Source organism: Ovis canadensis, chromosome 21 (assembly GCF_042477335.2).
Source record: "Ovis canadensis isolate MfBH-ARS-UI-01 breed Bighorn chromosome 21, ARS-UI_OviCan_v2, whole genome shotgun sequence".
NCBI classification, from domain to species: Eukaryota; Metazoa; Chordata; class Mammalia; order Artiodactyla; family Bovidae; genus Ovis; species Ovis canadensis.
Genome location: NC_091265.1, coordinates 25,408,100 through 25,425,911, shown reverse-complemented (window position 1 = coordinate 25,425,911; position 17,812 = coordinate 25,408,100). Strand labels below are relative to the sequence as shown.

The following is a 17,812-nucleotide window of genomic DNA, read 5'->3' as shown; positions in this document are numbered from 1 at the left end:
GTTTCCTACCACTCGTTGTCTTGTCCTTTTCTCTCTCTTTTTCTTTTTCAAATCCATCCCGTGCTGGCCACCATCATTCCTCATCTGGATTCCTGCACCAGTGATGTAACTGGTGGGGTAACCACTCTCATTTCTCGGACTTTGTCTGTTATTCCCTTATCATGGGACACACCCCCCACCCCAAGCTCTTCCTTGACAAATATCTCTTGGTGTTTCAGGACTCGACTCAGGCGTCATCTCCTCCTGGAAACCTTTCCTCACCTCCTAAGACTAAATCTGGTGCTTCTTCTCTCACTTCTTGTGTGTGTGTGTGTGTGTGTGTATGCTCACTTCTTGTGTGTGTGTGCGTGTGTGTGTGTGTGTGCTCACTTCTTGTGTGTGTGCATGTGTGTGTGTGCTCACTTCTTGTGTGTGTGCATGTGTGTGTGTGCTCACTTCTTGTGTGTGTGTGTGTGCTCACTTCTTGTGTGTGTGTGCATGTGTGTGCTCACTTCTTGTGTGTGTGTGCATGTGTGTGTGTGCTCACTTCTTGTGTGTATGTGTGCGTGTGTGTGTGTGTGTGTGCGTGCGCACACGCCCGGGTGCTCGGTCATTCAGTCTTGTCTTTTTGACCCCATGGACTGTAGCCCACTGGGTTCCTCTGTCCATGGGAATTCCCAGGCAAGAGTACTGGAGTCAGTAGCCATTTCTTCCTCCAGGGGATCTTCCCGACCCAGGGATTGAGCCCACATCTCTTGCATCTCCTGCATCTGTAGGCAGATTCTTCACTTCTGCACCACGTGGGAAGACCACAGCACTCCTGACACTGTGCTAATTACCCATCCTAGTAAAAACCGTCATCATGAAACACTGTCATCTTGCCTGCTACCCCACTGGGCCCGATGCCCCTTTTTCCTCTGTGCATCTCCAGCTCCCAGCAGAGAGATAGACACTCCTGAGCAGGGTCTACAACATTTGTTGGCTGACAGACTACTTTTCTTATTTGTTTGTAGGCGACTGTATCTTACCCAGGCTGTTGGGCAGGAAGTACCACCTGAAGTGCCTTTGGAGGTGTCAGAAACACATAAAGGTATTATTTTATTGTAATGGTAATTTTTAAAAAAATTTGGCCAACACTTATTGAGGTTCTTATTATGGACAGGCACCTCATAGCTGAGAGCGATTCAGGGGGTAGATACCTGCCAGCTCCTCCACCTTCCTCTTGTCCTTGCAGAGCTGACCCAATCCATCTCCTCAAAGTCACCACATGTCACAGTGAATGAACTAGAAGCTGGTGAAGAGGGATAGGATGATGTCTATACCAGCATGGTTTGCACTTTGGTTCAGCCAACCAGCCTAAAGGCCAGCATACTCACAGACCCCTGTACGATTATGCTAACTTATTAGCTGATGCAGGGACATGCGCCTTAGCCATGGTTGCTAACAATGGGACTCCCTCTCACTCTGATACCTCAATTCTACATTTCTAATTCTCAAATTCATCTCCTCCTGGAGATTCTCAAAGGACTTTCAAATTCAAAATGTCACAGAGAATACGTGCTATATTTTTATCTGTCCAAAACCTGTACATAATTAATTTCTTCGCAGTCATCCCAGAAAAGTCAGACTCGCAACTTATAGACATAAAAAGCAGAGACGTGTCAAGCATCTCATTTGGGAGCAGTGGTTTTCACCTTAGTCACAAGGACAGCAGACTTGGCCAGCTTCTGAAGATAGATGAAGAAGAGAGTTCAAGCATAGAGTTTGGGGCCTCTGATATGAAATACTTACTGTATGAGGATGAGCAGGATTTCAAGGTAAGATTCATGAGAAGGCATCTTCACTGCTAGAGAAAATGTTGTTTTATTAATTAGTGGAGAAAATTAACCGAAAATATACTGAAAATTTCTATTTGCAAGTTATTAGTAAAAGTGGCCTGCCATTCACGCCTGTTGCTGGATGCTATTTTCACTCTTCCCTTTGCCCAGCGCGCTGCGTCTATGTCTGGATAGAAGTCCATCACCAGTATATGGTATAAGGCAGTACATCTGGGGCTATGTGATAAATTACCTCAAGACTTAGTGGCCTACAACAATAACCATTTATTCTTTTTCAAGGCTTCTGTTGGTTAGGAATTTGGCCAGGTCTTCCATGGACCGTCTTCACTTGAGTTCCGTAGCAGGCGCACCCGCATGCTGGCTGAAGGCTGGGTTTGGGCAGGGAGATCCACCTCTGAGGAGGCTCACCAACCTGGCTGGCCAGGTGATGCTGGTGGAGCTTGGGCCTCAGTTCCTCTCCACATGGGTCTCCTCACAGACACAGGTCTCCTTTATTGTCCCTTTCTTCTGGTATCTGGCTTCTCCCAAGCCATCAGTCCCAGAGACCAAATGTTTCCTATGACGTGGAAATCTTACACCAGCAAGTCCATCATTTTCTATCTGTTGGTGTAGCTACAAATTTCCGCCCAAAGGGAAATAACATAGCTCCTGCATCTTGAAAGAAGGTCAGCATCATATTTTAAGAAAAGCATGGGATAGGATGTGTGTATCAGTGTGACCATCTTTGGAAAGTACAAATGGCCACATAACACCATTAGGCAAGACCTGGATTATCAAGCCTTTTAATTTTAAAACCTTCTTGGTACCTTCCAGCCACTTTCATATCCACCTTTTGCTGTTTTCCTTCTTGGTACTACCAATAACCTTAAAAGTTCTCCTAGAACTTAAAGTCTGACAGGAGAAAGAGTGATTTAGAAAGCAACAGAAACTGAATAAGTCAATAAAAACCATTTTAACTAAGTACAACTCAGTCCTGCTACCATCAAATGACAATTTAAAGACTAAGGTTGCAGACTCTGTAGCACTCAAACACCCACGTGGGTATCTTGGTATCAGGACACCTGGCATGTTACAGTGACCTCACACTAGGGGACAACTGCCTACAAAATTCCAAAATTCCACACCATTTGGTTGAGTGAAAGACCTTTTTACTTTTATTTTTGCCTTTATCCATTGAATTTATTTATTTTTCTAAATCCATGTTTTATTTAAGCAAAGTTGAATTACAACATTGCGTTCACTGCTGCTGTACAATAATGTGATTGATATAGATAGGTTCTTTTCCATTATGGCTTATCACAGGATATTAATATAGTTCCCTTTGCTATACAGTAGGACCTTGTTCTTTATTCATTCTATACATACATGCCAGTTTGCATGTGCTAACCCCAGACTCCCCTTCCTACCCTCTCTGCCACCCCTCACCCCCGTGGCAGCCCCCGGTTTATTCTCTACGTCCCTGATTTTGTGTTGTTTCTGTTTCATAGGCAGGTTCATTTGGGTCATATTTTAGATTCCATGTATACGTGACATCATATGGTACTTGTCTTTCTCTTTCTGACTTACTTCACTTAGTGTTGATATGATAATCTCTAGTCGCATCCGTGTTGCTGCAAATGGGATTATTTTCCTTTTTCACGGCTGAGTAGTATTCCATTGCATATATGTACCGTATCTCCCGTATCTGTTTCTCTGCTGATGGACATTTAGGCTAATTCCATGTCTTCCACTATTGTGAATATTGCTGCTATGAACATAGGGGTGCATGTATCTTTCTGAATTATAGTTTTGTCTGGATATATGCCCAGGAGTGGGATTTGCTGAATCACATGATAATTCTATTTTTCGTTTTCTGGGGAACCTCCCTACTGGACTCCACATTGGCTGCACCAACTTGCATTCCTACCAACAATGTAGGAGGGTTCCCTTTTCTCCACACCTTCTCCAGCATTTGCTATCTGTAGACTTTTTAACGATGGCCATTCTGACTGGTATGAGGTGGTACCTTGTTATAATTTTGATTTGCATTTCTCTAATAGTTTGCATTGTTGAGTATCTTTTCGTGTGTCTATCGACCATCTGTATTTCTTCTTTGGAGAAATGTCTCTTTAGGTCTTCTGCCTACTTTTTGATTGGGTTGTTTCATTTTTTTGTTGTCGTGTTGTATGAGCTGTTTGTATATTTTAGAAATTAAGCCCCTGTCAGTCACATCATTTGCAAATATTTTCTCCCATCTGCAGGCTCTTTGTTTTGTTTATGGCTTCCTTTGCTGTGCAGAAGCCTGTAAGTTGAAGTCCCATTTGTTTATTTTCATCTTTATTTCTATGGTCTTGGGAGACTGACCTAAGAAAACACTGGTACAGTTTATGTCAGGGAATGTTTTGCTTATGTTCTCTTCTAAGACCTTCTTACTTTCCATGGAAGTTCTTGATGTGGTGAAAATGGTATTGTATTGCTATGGACTTAACTGTGTTCCTGCCCCCGACTCCAATTCATATGTTGAAAGCCCTAACTCCTATTGTGGCTGTATCTGGAGATGGGGGCTTTAGGAGGTAATTAAGGTTATATGAGGTCATAAAGGTCCTAATTTGATAGGACTGTGACCTTATAAGAAGAGGTTTTGCTTTGTGAGACACTGTGAGAAGGCAGCCATCTGCAAAGGGGCTCTCACCGAAACCCAATCATGCTGGCCCCCTGACCTTGGACTTCCAGCCTCCAGGACTGTGAGAAATAAAGTCCTGCTGTTTCAGTCGGTCAGTCTGTGGTATTTTGCTGTAGCAGCTCAAGCAGACTAATATGGGGTTTCACTTCAGAATCCTGCTCTAGACGGTTCTGAAATATATGGTACATTTCCACTAATTTGCTTTTCTTCTCTCATGCATTTATTGCAGCTCTAGAATTGTGTATTTTAAAAGTCAAATACAGTTATATGCATTTTTGAGCAATAAAACATTGCCTTCCTTTTCCATTCTTTGATTCTCCTAAATTCTTATAAATGTCTATTGATAACCTCACAACATGCCAAGTACTTGTTAGATGCTTGAGAATTTAAAGGGGAGAACAGGAAGAAGTATAGTCTCAAGATGCCCGTGTGGCAGGCCCTACTCTAAATCACATGTTGCTAGTAGAAAGCAGGTAAGACAATCGCTGACTACTGTTCAGGGGGAATGCATACCTCTGTCTCCGTGACCAGTCTTGTGCCCCAGCACTTGGTACACATCCTGGCACAGAGTGGGCACTTGGGAAAGGTTTGCTGAAGTGTTGAAGGAGTTCAAAAGGAGGAGGTATGACTTGGAGAAGCTTTCGAAAGGAAGGCACACATTGAACAGGGCTGGAGCTGTTTCAACCCAGTTTGGGGTTAGCTGTGGAATTTCATATCAATTAGACTTCCCATTCTGTTTGTTGATATGTTAAACTGTATTTAGTTTGGCAGAATGTGGTAAGCTTTATACCTACAGTAGATCCTGTGAAGTGTGTAAAACTCATATGGATTTGCTCAGTATTAAGATATTCATTGTCAAAGATGTTAGCAGATCTGTCCCTTTGATTGTGAATAATATAGAAAACTCTGCTGTGGTTATATCCTGGCCAGCAGAGGGCTATATAAATGCAGCCAATACTTTATTTTACCGATTAAAGAGCTTGTAGAGGATATATCTCCCTACTCTATTGATGCCTCCCAACTCCCCCCACCCTGCCACCCCGACCCACTGCCCAAGTCCCCAAGACACAAGCCTTCTATAGCCTTGCTGCCTGCTCTTTGGGGGATCTTGCCTACCATGACCCAGTGGGTGTATACGTTTACTGAGTTTTTTATTTATGGTAGCTCTTATTTTTCACATGTTATACAGCATTCAGACAATTGGGACACAATGTAATCTGCCAGATAAAGGCCAACTATAATAGATAAAACCTGACTGCCAAAGGCTGGTCACTTGCTAAATAACGTCTCCTGTCTCCTCTGTGTCTGTTCACCACAGGATTATGTAAACCTGGGCCCCTTGGAAGTGAAGCTCATGACTGTGGAGAGCAAGAAAATGACCATCCACTTCCAAGAGAAGGAAACTCCAGTCAAATTCTATGAAGATGTCAGGAGCCCAGAAAGCCACATCACATATAAAATGATGAAGTCTTTTCTCTAAAACTGAAAAGTGAAAACAATTTCCTGTATGTTTCTTTTGGGAACTGAGGTGTATCAGTTGCCCATTTTATTTACACTTTGGTCCATTTTTAAAGCAGTGAATATTTCTAAAGGTCATAATTACAATTAAAATCAAAATTCTGAGTATTCAGCTATTCATTTACTTGCATGGCCTGAGAGACAAAAATGAAAGTACACTTCATATTTCAAGTGTTCAGGAGCATAACAGTGGACCAAGATGGTCCCCTAGGGTGCTTACCACTTAGACCTTTACCGATTGATCTAGAATACCCATATGAAGTAGTTCATTTAGAAATTTTCTGAGGAAAATTCAGAGGTTTGCATAGCACTGACTATACATCTTTCCCACCCAGAGGGTGCTGGATGATAGCCAGTCCACAATTCAAGTCCACTCTTCTTTACCCTGACATGATTTATAATGAATACGACACATTTTATAAACCCATTTGAGGGTGGTAGTTTGTTTTGTGGAAATAGTCCATCAGTAGGGAGGTCCAGGGCTTCCCTGGTAGTCCAGTGGTTAAGAATCCGCCTCGCAATGCAGGGGACACAAGTTCAGTGCTTGGCCGGGGAGGATCCCACAGGCTGCAGAGCAACTGGGCCCGTGTGCCACAACTACTGAGCCTGCACTCTCCAGCCCTGGACCCGAACTACTGAAGCTCGTGCGCCTGAGCCAGTGCTCGGCCACAAGAAGACACTGCAGCGAGAAGCCCAGCACACCGCAGCGAGAGAGCAGCCCCCAGCCAAGAAAAGCCAGAAACCAAGGCCAGTGCAGCCAAAGATAAACATACGGGAAAAAGGATTGAAAATAGGGGGGTCCGTCTCCCGTCAGCGGTATCAGATCTAGACTTCTGAGGCCCCTTCCAAGGCCCTCGTTACTTCCCTGTTATTGGTACCACAAGGCAAGGACACTCTGACTGTACCCGAATTTGACACTGGCATTTCATTTTAAAGCTACTTCTGCTTGTAAAGCTTTTTACAAGAAACACATTTTAAATATAAGGCCACAGATAGATTGACCAAACATTAACCAAAAGGAAGGAGGTATGACCAAACTATTAAAGTAGACTTTAAGGTAAGAAGTGTTAAGAAAAAGAGAAAATGAAGCAAAATATGTCATGATAATAAGCAGATTAATTCATCAGGATGACATAACAATTCTAAATAATAACATAATCTCAAAATATATAAAGCCAAATTTACCAAACTAAAAAGCAATATGGTAAACCTTATGCTATGTATATTTTACCAAAATAAAAAACCAAAAAAGGCAGAAACAAATTCCAAGTCAAGCCTGAAGATCTTATCACACCTCTCTCAGTAACTAATAGACAAAAACAAAACAAAATAAAAAACACCCAAATCATGAAGGATTTAAAAAGGTGAACAACTGTAGAATACACATATTTTTCAAATGTACACAAAATATTTACAAAAATAGACTGTATCCTGGGCCATAAAAAGTGGCAACAAATATTCAAAAAGCTGAAAGGCGTGAACAGTTCTCTGACCACAGCAGAAAATAACTAACACAACAACAATAACAAAAAACTATAATTTTCAAGTAAGCAAGATACTTCTGAAAAAGCTATAGGTGAAAGAAGAAATCACAAGGAAAAATACTTTTAATTATAATGAAAAATATGACATCAAAACTTGTAACTCCAGGTAAATGTTGTTTAAAGGGAAATTTATAACCTTAGTTCAGTTCAGTCGCTTGGTCACGTCTGACTCTTTGTGACCCCATGGACTGCAGCTCGCCAGGCTTCCCTGTCTATCACCAACTCCCGGAGCTTACGTTTATATATTAAAAATAAGAAAGGTTGAAAGTTCAATCATCTGTTCCTTTTCAAAAATCTTAAAAAAGAAAGCAGCAAAAATAAGCCTAAAGAAAGTAGAAGAAAGGAAATAAAGGGCAGAAATTAATTATATAGAAAGTAGATGTATAAAAGAGAAAATCAATAAAGCCAAAAGGGTTAATTAAAAGTGATAACCACCAGTAAGACTAGCCGAAAAAGAGAGAAAATAAATGAAAAAAAAAAAAAGAGACATCACTATAGGATTACAGACATGATTAAAAAGTCAAGAAGAAATTAAGGGGGAAAAAAAACTTTCCCAATAAATTTGACAATTTAGATTAAATGGAAACATTTCTTGAAAAACAGGATGAAATAAAAATTCTGAGTAGGCCTTGATCTGTTTTAACAAATCAAATCTATATTTTAAATTTTTTCAAAGCCAGCTGGCTTGCTTTACTGGTGAATTTCCCCAAACATTTCAGAAAGACGTAATATCAAACATACATAAAATCTTTCAGAGAACAGAGAAAAAAGAAACACTTCCAAAGTACTCTATGAGGTCACTATAATCCTAATATCAAAAGCTGGTAATATCATTTCAGGAAGAGAAAATTAAAGGCCAATATCTCTCATGAATATAGACGCAAAATCATTCAAAAAATATTAGTTTATTGAATCTAGCAATATATAACAATAAATAATATTTCATGAATAAAGAAAGCAAGGTTGACTTAATATTCAAAAATCAGAGTGAAAACATGAACAAGATCAATGTCAGTCCCTTGGTTGTTACATTGTACTACATTCTGAAAAAAACGCTTATTTTGAGGGAAAATGGAGAAAAAGCCTGTGTGATCTGTTTGTATTATTTTCTACAATTGCATGTGAATCTACAGTTGTCTCAAAACAAAAAAATTAAGGGTATAATGAACAGAACATAGGTTGTAGCTCATATGATCATCTTAGTAGGTACAGCATTTGCTAAAATTCAATACTGTGATAAAAATTTATAGCAATATGATAAAGCTCTTAGCAAACAAGGAGTATCTTTTTAAATAAACACCTAGAGCTAATATTGTACTTAATAGTGAAATATTAAACATTTTCCTACTGAGGTCAGGAATAAGACATATATATCCATCATCATGCTTGTATTCAACAGTGTTGACTAGAACACTAAAGTGTTCTAACCCATCCAATAAAAGGCAAGAAAAAGAAATTAAAAATATAGAGATTAGAAATAAAGAAGCAAATTATCTTACTTACAGATATCAAGTTTTGTATATAGATAATGCAAAGTATTTTACAAACTAGTAGAATTTACAAGTGAGTTTAGCAAGGTCACAGCGTACAAGGTCAGTAGAGATCTAATGTATTTCTTTATACTAGCAACAAACAATTGGCAACAATAAAATACAATAGCATCAAAACATCAAATATCAAGGAATTCTTGTAATGAAATATAAGCCAAATTTCTATACTGAAGACAAACGTTGTTGAGATAAAAGACTTAAATGGAATAAATATATACATGGTTATCATGAAGTGGAAGATTCAAAATAGTTAAGAAGCCTGTTCTTTCCAACTTGATCTGTAGACTCAGTGAATCCAGATCAAAATTAAAGCATTTTTTATAGAAGTTAACAAGTTGTTTCTGACATTATTATGGAAATTTATAACATGGCAAAAGACCTACATTAGCCAAGACGATCTTGAAGAAAAGCAACAAACTCTAGCACTTAACAGAACCAAATTGCAAGACCTCATATAACATTTCATTAGTTAAGACAGCACCCCAGGGGTCCAAGGATGAAGAATAAGTCCAGTGGAACTAGAAACAAGTCCACACATTTATAGTCACTTGATTTCTGCAAAGATACCACTACAATTCAGTTAGGGGGTGTGGTCTTTTTAATATTAATAATAAATGATGCTGAGGCAACTGTATGGCAAAAAATAAACCTTAACTCTTACCTCCTGCCGTAAGTAAAAATCAGCTCAAAGTGGACCAGAGACCTAAATATGGAAGGTAAAACAATAAAGCTTTTAGTAGAAAATAAAACAATATCTTCATGTCCCCCTGTGCACATCCAATGGATCCACAAAACCTATGCTTGAAATGTTAAATGACATTGGTACATGGGTATACGTGGATTTAGCAATGTTCCGAAGGGTCCCACCAAGCCTACTGTTCCCTAAATCAACCACCCTCCTGGGAAAAATAGAAGTCATAATAGAAAATAACTCATCATAAAAAGATTGATAAATTGCATTTTATTATACAATTTTTACCTATGGTCAATTCATGTTGATGTTTGACAGGAAACAACAAAATTCTGTAAAGCAAATAAAAAATAAATATTAAAAAATATCTTTTTCATTAATGGCACTGTTAAGAGTCAAAAGGCAAGCCACATACTGGTAGAATATATTTCCTATACATATATCTAACAAAAAAACCATATCCAAAATATATAAAGAACTTGTACAAATCAATAGAAAAAAAGACTTAACAGACACTTCATAGAAGAGTATATATCTAAATAACTAAAAAGGAGATTAACACGATTAGTAATGAGGGAAAAGCAAATTAAAACCAAAAGGAGATTAACACTATTAGTAATGAGGGAAAAGCAAATTAAAACCACAATATTACACACCCACTAGAATGGCAAAAATTTTACTAAATTTTACTAAAGTTGAAATGAGTAAATATTGATAAGGGTACAGATTTGAACTCCTCATAGTTATCGATGCTTCCCAGGTGGCTCAGTGGCGAAGAATCCGCCTGCCAGTGCAGGAGATGCAGAAGACGTGGGTTTGATCCCTGGGTCGGGAAGATCCCCTGGAGGAGGGCATGGCGACCCACTCCAGTATTCTTGCCTGAAGAATCCCACGGACAGAGGAGCCAGGTGGGCCACAGTCCACAGCGTGGCAAAGAGTCGGACACGACTGAGCACTGCGACCGCCCAGTTTGTGATAGGAGCATAAGCTGGCATGAACACCTTGGAAGAACACATATGTGTGTGTATATATATACATACACATACAAACACACATACATACACATTACAATCCAGCAATTTCACTCTTACCGTAACATGGAACAGGAACAAGTGCTTATGCTTACCAGGAGACATGAAAAAGAACGTTCCTAACAGCTTTACTGATAATTGCCAAAAACTTGAAACAACCCAAATGACTATCAGCAGTAGGTGTAAGTAAATTGTGCTGTATTCACTCAGTTGAGCAAATAGCAGTGAAAGAATAAACTTCCATATGTAGCTATTAATATAGAGATCAATCTTATAGACATAACATCGAAGTGAAAGAAGGCAGATAGCAAAGAGCATATCCAGTATGACTTCATTTACACAACATTCAAAAACAGGACAAGCATGCTAACCTTGATGACAGAAGAGAGGTTACTTCTGTGGTGAAGAATGATGAAAAGGTACATAAAGGAGTTTTCTGCTCATTTTAATGAATGGCAGTTAACATGGATGTGTTCACTTTGCAAACATTCATCATGCAAGACACTTAAGATTTGTGTGCTAGATTGATATGTTGTATAATTCAAAAAGATTTTTAAAAAAAAGGGACCCCCTAAATAACCATATTCCAATCTATTTCATGAACTGACAGAGTGAATGGCAGCAAGAGTTTCCTGACAGGAAGACAGAATTCTTTGTTAGGACAGTCTTTGAAAGGTCAAGAGAAACAGAGATGTCCTTGAGAAAAGTTAATAATAATATGGAGTGAACTTGCCAATTTCCTTTTTGCGAAAAAAAGGTAAACTTTTTATAGATAAGATTTATCTTTACATTTCTGGAGGAGGAGGAAAAAAAAAACTGACTGACCTTCCCCTGGGACAAACCAAAGAGCTTCCGGTAACTAACAAATATAGCCTGGGTGACAGCTCACTGGTTTCAGGAGGTCAGCAGAAACTGACGTTGTTTTTCTCTCACACTTGGAAAGTTCAGACCATGAGATTATTAAAACAAGCCAGGCATAACATGGTAGGATTCCAGCATTAATTTCTTAGTTGTGGCAGCTTCTCCTTCACAATGTGAATTTGAATCAGAAGAAAATATCAAATGACTAAAACGCCTGTTTGCTGCCAAGATGCCAGAGTAGAAAAGACATTCTTTGGAAAAAGAAAGGGAAGAATGTTATTTTATTCTGTTAATATCATTTTTGTGTATCTGTTTAGACTTTGCAGATAGTGGTATCTCTAAAACACATCTGGATCTTCCTAACAACCCAGATTCTTAACAGCTTAATGTGGTAGCTTTCTTAGATGACTACATTACAAAGCAAATCTCAATAAAGTTGTGAATTCCTATCACTCTTAACTATTCAACAAGACATTTATTAAATGAGCCCTGCATCCAGGCACTGTGTGTATAGGACATTAGAGAAAGAAAGTGAAATGTTAGTTGCGCAGTCATGTTTGACTCTTTGCGACCCCATGGACTGTAGCCCGCCAGGCTCCTCTGTCCTTGGAATTCTCCAGGCAGGAATACTGGAGTGGGTTGCCATTCCCTTCGCCAAGGGATCTTCCCAACTCAGGGATCAAACCCGTGTCCCCCTCATTGCAGGCAGATACTTTGCCACTGAGCCACCAAGGAAATTCCTGCATAGGACATTAGGGAGGCAAAATAAAATTGCCCCTTTCCTCAAGTTATTCATCATCCAGTAAAAGTGTCTGACAGGCAAAGGAGCCTCTCTGGGTTGGTACAAACTGCTCTCACTCTTGAACTCTAACCGCAGAGAATGAAGAAAGGAAAGTAGAAGATGGCGGAACAGGATATTGTAGGTGGTCGGGTGCTTGTGTTTAACTCAAAATATTCAATTTTTAACACCTACAGCAGTAGGTTTGGAAAAGAAACAAGATGAGTTTTGGAGAATTTTTTGTAGGTTTCAGAGTAAACAAGCATGTGAGTTTTCTAAGCTGCCTTTCAAGATTGGGGAAGTAGGGACTGGGTGGTGGCAGCTTTAGCAACAGGCTGAGTTCTTGTGGCCCAGGAATGAGATAAGTTTGAAGAAATAAGAAGGTGTGAAGAGACAGTGGAGTATGGAACCAGGCTGGCTGCCTTGAACCTTGAGTAGTCACCTTCACTTCTTTCAAGCCTGGTGTCCTCATCGTATTACATGGAACCTAATTCCTGTATTGCAGGATTGATTCAAGGACTACGGAGAGTGCCTGTACCCTGCACACAGTAAAAATGCAATGCATGGCAGTTGAAATGATAACTGACATTTAATAGCAGTCTCTGGGAGGAAGGCTCTAGACGCCGGCCAGATGCAGCATATCCGCCCAAGGTGCAGAGAGAGTGCCTGTGTCTGATCCATCACATGCTGGAACGCACCGACAAAGCTCTGATGACCGCTGGGCCCTGAACGCTTGCAGCAAGGGGCTCCCTCTGTCCTGAGGTTGTTACTAAACCAAATTTGGGTCCGCTCACCTCGGTGCAGTAAAGCCAATCAGCTAACACTGGGCTGTGATGAAGTGAAGTACAGGGCCAAACAAGAAGATGGGCAGCTAACGCTCAAGAGACTCACATTCCCTGATAGCTTTCAGGAAAGGTTTTAAGAGAGGGTGAGGGACAGGGTTGCAGGGTTTGTGACCAGCCTGTGGACATTCTTCTGATGGGTTGTTGGGATGGTGATTGGGAATCAACATTATCAACTTTCTGGTTCCAGCCTGTCTGGGTTCTACATGCTTGTGGTCAACATGCAGTTAACTTCTTCCATCTGGGAGGACTTTCAGTACTGGCCAAACAGCTCAAAAATGTGGCTCAGAATATTATCTATGGCCCTTGAGAGGAGCTAAAGTTCCATGACTTTGTTTAACGCCTGAGCAGTTATTTTGTCTTGCTTGACTGTTTTCCTTTGTTTCTGCGCTTTCTCACTTCCCCGTGCTCTTTGGGACTCTGGGAGGGCCTAGGAGGCTAGTTTTTCTACAAACAAGATGTAGGTGGAAGACATAGGAAGGATCTGTCATGGGAAGGCCTCATAGGATCCTGCTCAATTACAGTCTCCCCTTTTCTTTGTAACTCCTCTGTCTTGAGGGAGAACAAGTGCAGAATGAGAAAAGGAATACACAATAGTTTTGGACAGAGCTAATAACTAGAAATTCAGCAGAGGAACTCAGTTTTAGCAGGGAACTGGTTTCAGGGTGTCTGGAGAGAGGGACTTAGAGGCTCCCTGATGTGAGGTTTCCAAGAAGTCATACCCTGGATCTGATGATTTAATCAGACTTGTAGGGATAAATAGTAAACCCAGTTCCAAAATTCTTCTGAGTATGGGGGAGGGAGGGCATTCCACATTGTGGGTCAGTGGTAACATTTTGGTTTCTGAGTCCTAGAGTTGGACACTGGAGCAATTCAGGGTCAGGGAGATCAGGGGATTTTTGTGGCAATAAAGGGCTGTTTGTTAAAGGCCTGCTTGATCCATGCTTGCTTTACTAGATCTCAACAACAACAGCTCTCTGTATTTTTCTTGGAATAAAACTGGCTTTTGCACTAGACGCAAGGAACTGTGCCCTCGAGCAGTGGAGGCTTTCTAAACATTAGTGACTTTAACTCGATTAAGTATTTCCATTTCCTACTCCTGTGACTTTGCGAGGCTCGAGTTCCCAGAAAAGCTGCTTTTTGGACCATGACTCTCTAGGTTGGTTATGTTTTAGTTCATTCTGTTCTTACAATCTGTGTAAGGGCAAAAACCCGTCAAGATACTCTTCAAAAATTCTTCATATGGAAATGTTCTCAGATTTCCAGCCAGCAAACGAGTTTCAAAGGACTGCAGATTCAGATATCCTCAAAGATTCTTAGTAAAAGCTTTTGTCAGCATTTCCTTCCTCAAATCCTGTACTCAGCTCACTGACCTCTTGCCTTCTTGGGTTAGGGCCATATTTTTGTATAGTCTCAGCTACAAAAATATGCTAGGCCTTGCAACATTCCCTTCCTAAGAGGAATGGAAATGAACTCTGTTGGATTCCCCTCGGCATGACTAAGAGGCCAGCAAGGCACTTTTACCTTCAAGCCCTCAGATACCAAATCAGAGGCATGGCGGGCTCTGGCCTCACTTGAGCTTCTGGTTTCAAGTGTGCAATTAACTCCAGATCTCTGATATTCTTTGACTGTTCCACGTCATTTTGCATGGGTCATTTTCTCCTAGCCACTTAAAAAGTGTCCTCTGTGGCTTTTGTGCTATTTATATAACAATGTCAACGTGGGATACAGCTGGGCCTAAAATCTGGTGAGAAGGTACACATTTCAACATGCCTTGTAACATTGGCTGAGCACAAGCAGTTTGGATTTGCTTATTTTTCCTTTTATAAGCTTTTAACTTTATTATTATTATTATTTTTGCATTTAACTCTTTGAAATATTTAAATTCTAAAGCTAGAAGCTAAATTCTCTTGAAGATATCTCAGATCTCAAGTTACAACCTGTGACATGGCAGGGTTTTATAGTCATTGAGCAGAAAATGTTCAAGAAATTGGGAGTTCTTTTAATAGCTAATGTGTGACTATGATAGCTGCCGCTGGTTTTCCTTCAAATCTATTATCCCCATGCTTCTATAATAATACATTTAGCTGTTTGAGTTGAGAATATGGTCACTCCAATTAAAGTGTTATTTGAATCACTGTCAGTGTGAGCTTTTTATTATATACAGCCAAACCAAATCCAAAAACAGACTGACATGAATATTCACCTCACTGAAGTCAATGTTTTTGATAGCAAAGTGTAGTCTCCTGGACACTAAATAAGGCTTCAAGGTATCTTTTCTTATAAAATTTTATAAATTTATTGTTATAAATAGTATAAATGTCACAAATTTTAAAAAGGGCTCAAACTACTTTAAGGCTTCCCTGGTGACTCAGTAGTACAAAAATTCACTTGCCAGTGCAGGAGATGCAGGCTTGATCTCTGGGTTAGGAAGATTCCCTGGAAGTCAGGAAGAGACAGATCAGGAAGAATCCTGGCATGGCAACCCACTCCAGTATTCTTGCCTGGAGAATCCCAAGGACAGAGGAGCCTGGCAGGCCACAGTCCACAGGATCACAAAGAGTCAGACATGAGTGAAGCAATTGATCACACATGCACACAAATTACTGTAGAAAGTATTCTGCTTTATCTGAGGGCATCTGAAACTGCCAACCTAAGCAAACTTAGATTTGTGGGGCTTGGGGTTTTCAAACCAGTGTTGCTACCCCAAACTAAAGTATTGCTGAAGCTGCCTCAGAAACATTCAGAAAACTAAGATCATGGCATCTGAGTCCCATCAGTTCAGTTCAGTCGCTCAGTCATGTCTGACTCTTTGCGACCCCATGAATTGCAGCACACCAGGCCTCCTTGTCCATCACCAACTCCCGGAGTTCACCCAAACTCGTGTGCATCGAGTCGGTGATCCCATCCAGCCATCTCATCCTCTGTTGTCCCCTTCTCCTCCTGCCCTCAATCCCTCCCAGCATCAGGGTCTTTTCCAGTGAGTCAACTCTTCACATGAGGTGGCTAAAGTATTGGAGTTTCAGCCTCAGCATCAGTCCTTCCAATGAACACCCAAGACTGGTCTCCTTTAGGATGGACTGGTTGGATCTCCTTGTAGTCCAAGGGACTCTCAAGAGTCTTCTCTAACACCACAGTTCAAAAGCATCAATTCTTCGGCACTCAGCTTGCTTCACAGTCCAACTTTCACATCCATACATGACCACTGGAAAAACCATAGCTTTGACTAGACAGACCTTTGTTGGCAAAGTAATATTTTTGCTTTTTAATATCACTTCATGGCAAATAGATGGGGAAACAATGGAAACAGTGACAGTTTATTTTGGGGGGCTCCAAAACCACAGCAGATGGTGACTGCAGTCATGAAATTAAAAGATGCTTACTCCTTGGAAGAAAAGCTATAACCAACCTAGACAGCATATTAAAAAACAGAGACATTACTTTGCCAACAAAGGTCCATCTAGTCACAGCTATGGTTTTTCCATGTATGGATGTGAGAGTTGAACTATAGAGAAAACTGAGCGCTGAAGAACTGATGCTTTTGAACTGTGGTGTTAGAGAAGACTCTTGAGAGTCCCTTGGACTGCAAGGAGATCCAACCAGTCCATCCTAAAGGAAATCAATCCTGAGTATTCATTGGACGTGCTGAAGCTGAAACTCCAATACCTTGGCCACCTGATGTGAAGAACTGACTCCTTGGAAAAGACCCTGATGCTGGGAAAGATTGAAGGCAGGAGGAGAAGGGGACAGAGGATGAGATGGTTGGATGGCATCACCGACGCAATCAGCATGAGTTTGAGTAAACTCTGGGAGTTGGTGATGGACAGGGAGGCCTGGCATGCTGCAGTCCATGGGGTTGCAAAGAGTTGGACATGACTGAGTGACTGAACTGAACTGAACTGAACTGAAGCTGCCTCAGCACCAAAGGCTCCTTGCTTGAGGTCATGAGGAGTAAGGGGGTCAGGGTTCCACTCCAGAAGCAGCTCATGAGACCTCCACCAGCACTGGGCTGATATCAACTACGCAAACAAAGCAGAGTAGACAGATACAAACACTGATAGTTTCAAAGTTCTTTGGTAACACTAATAATAGCAAACTCTTAAATGCATTTAAATGCACTTTGCTTATATTAATCTAGTTGATCCTTCACATAATCCTATGAGGAAGGGTCTTTAATCATTCTCACTTGAGACATAAACAAAAAGGCAGAGGGAAGTTTAGTAACTTTCCCAAATTTCCACAAGTAGGGGTCAGAGTTGGGATTTGACAGGGGTTTTGTCTCCAGAATCTAGCCTCTAAATCAGTCAGAAGCTATTCGGCATCCCAGTAAGAACAGTACTTATGGACTAAACCTTTATCATGTGCCAGACTATTTTTAAATGCTTCCATTTATTGATTCATTGCACCATTATACTACCTGGTGGCTCAGTGGTAAAGAATCCATCTGCCAGTGCAGGATTCGATTGGGTTCGACCCCTGGGTTGGGAAGATCCCCTGCAGAAGGAGGGGATCCAGTAT

The 17,812-nt window shown here is 40.6% G+C and overlaps 2 protein-coding genes across 26 annotated transcripts in view; one reads left to right on the top strand and one right to left on the bottom strand.

Annotated features, from left to right (window-relative positions):
- Positions 1-7,334, top strand: part of CCDC83 (coiled-coil domain containing 83) — a 55,258-nt gene extending 47,924 nt beyond the window's left edge. Inside the window, exons 9-11 of one of the 2 annotated variants that reach the window (XM_069564849.1) lie at positions 993-1,069; positions 1,588-1,796; positions 5,798-7,334. In XM_069564849.1, coding sequence (XP_069420950.1) covers positions 993-1,069; positions 1,588-1,796; positions 5,798-5,959 — 448 coding nt within the window. In that variant the 3' untranslated portion in view covers positions 5,960-7,334. The remainder of the gene's footprint in view (positions 1-992; positions 1,070-1,587; positions 1,797-5,797) is intronic. The other variant, XM_069564850.1, reaches the window with a different exon arrangement.
- LOC138426378 (uncharacterized) overlaps positions 1-10,121 on the bottom strand; it is a 63,459-nt gene extending 53,338 nt beyond the window's left edge. For 15 of the 24 annotated variants that reach the window (XR_011251604.1, XR_011251588.1, XR_011251616.1 and 12 more), the window contains exons 1-3: positions 10,071-10,121; positions 9,753-9,794; positions 1,771-1,825 (exon numbers count right to left, since the gene is read on the bottom strand). The gene's annotated coding sequence lies outside the window, so the exon portion shown is untranslated. The remainder of the gene's footprint in view (positions 1-1,770; positions 1,826-9,752; positions 9,795-10,070) is intronic. The other 9 variants (XR_011251620.1, XR_011251583.1, XR_011251587.1 and 6 more) reach the window with 2 other exon arrangements.
- Between the last annotated feature and the right edge of the window lie 7,691 nt (positions 10,122-17,812).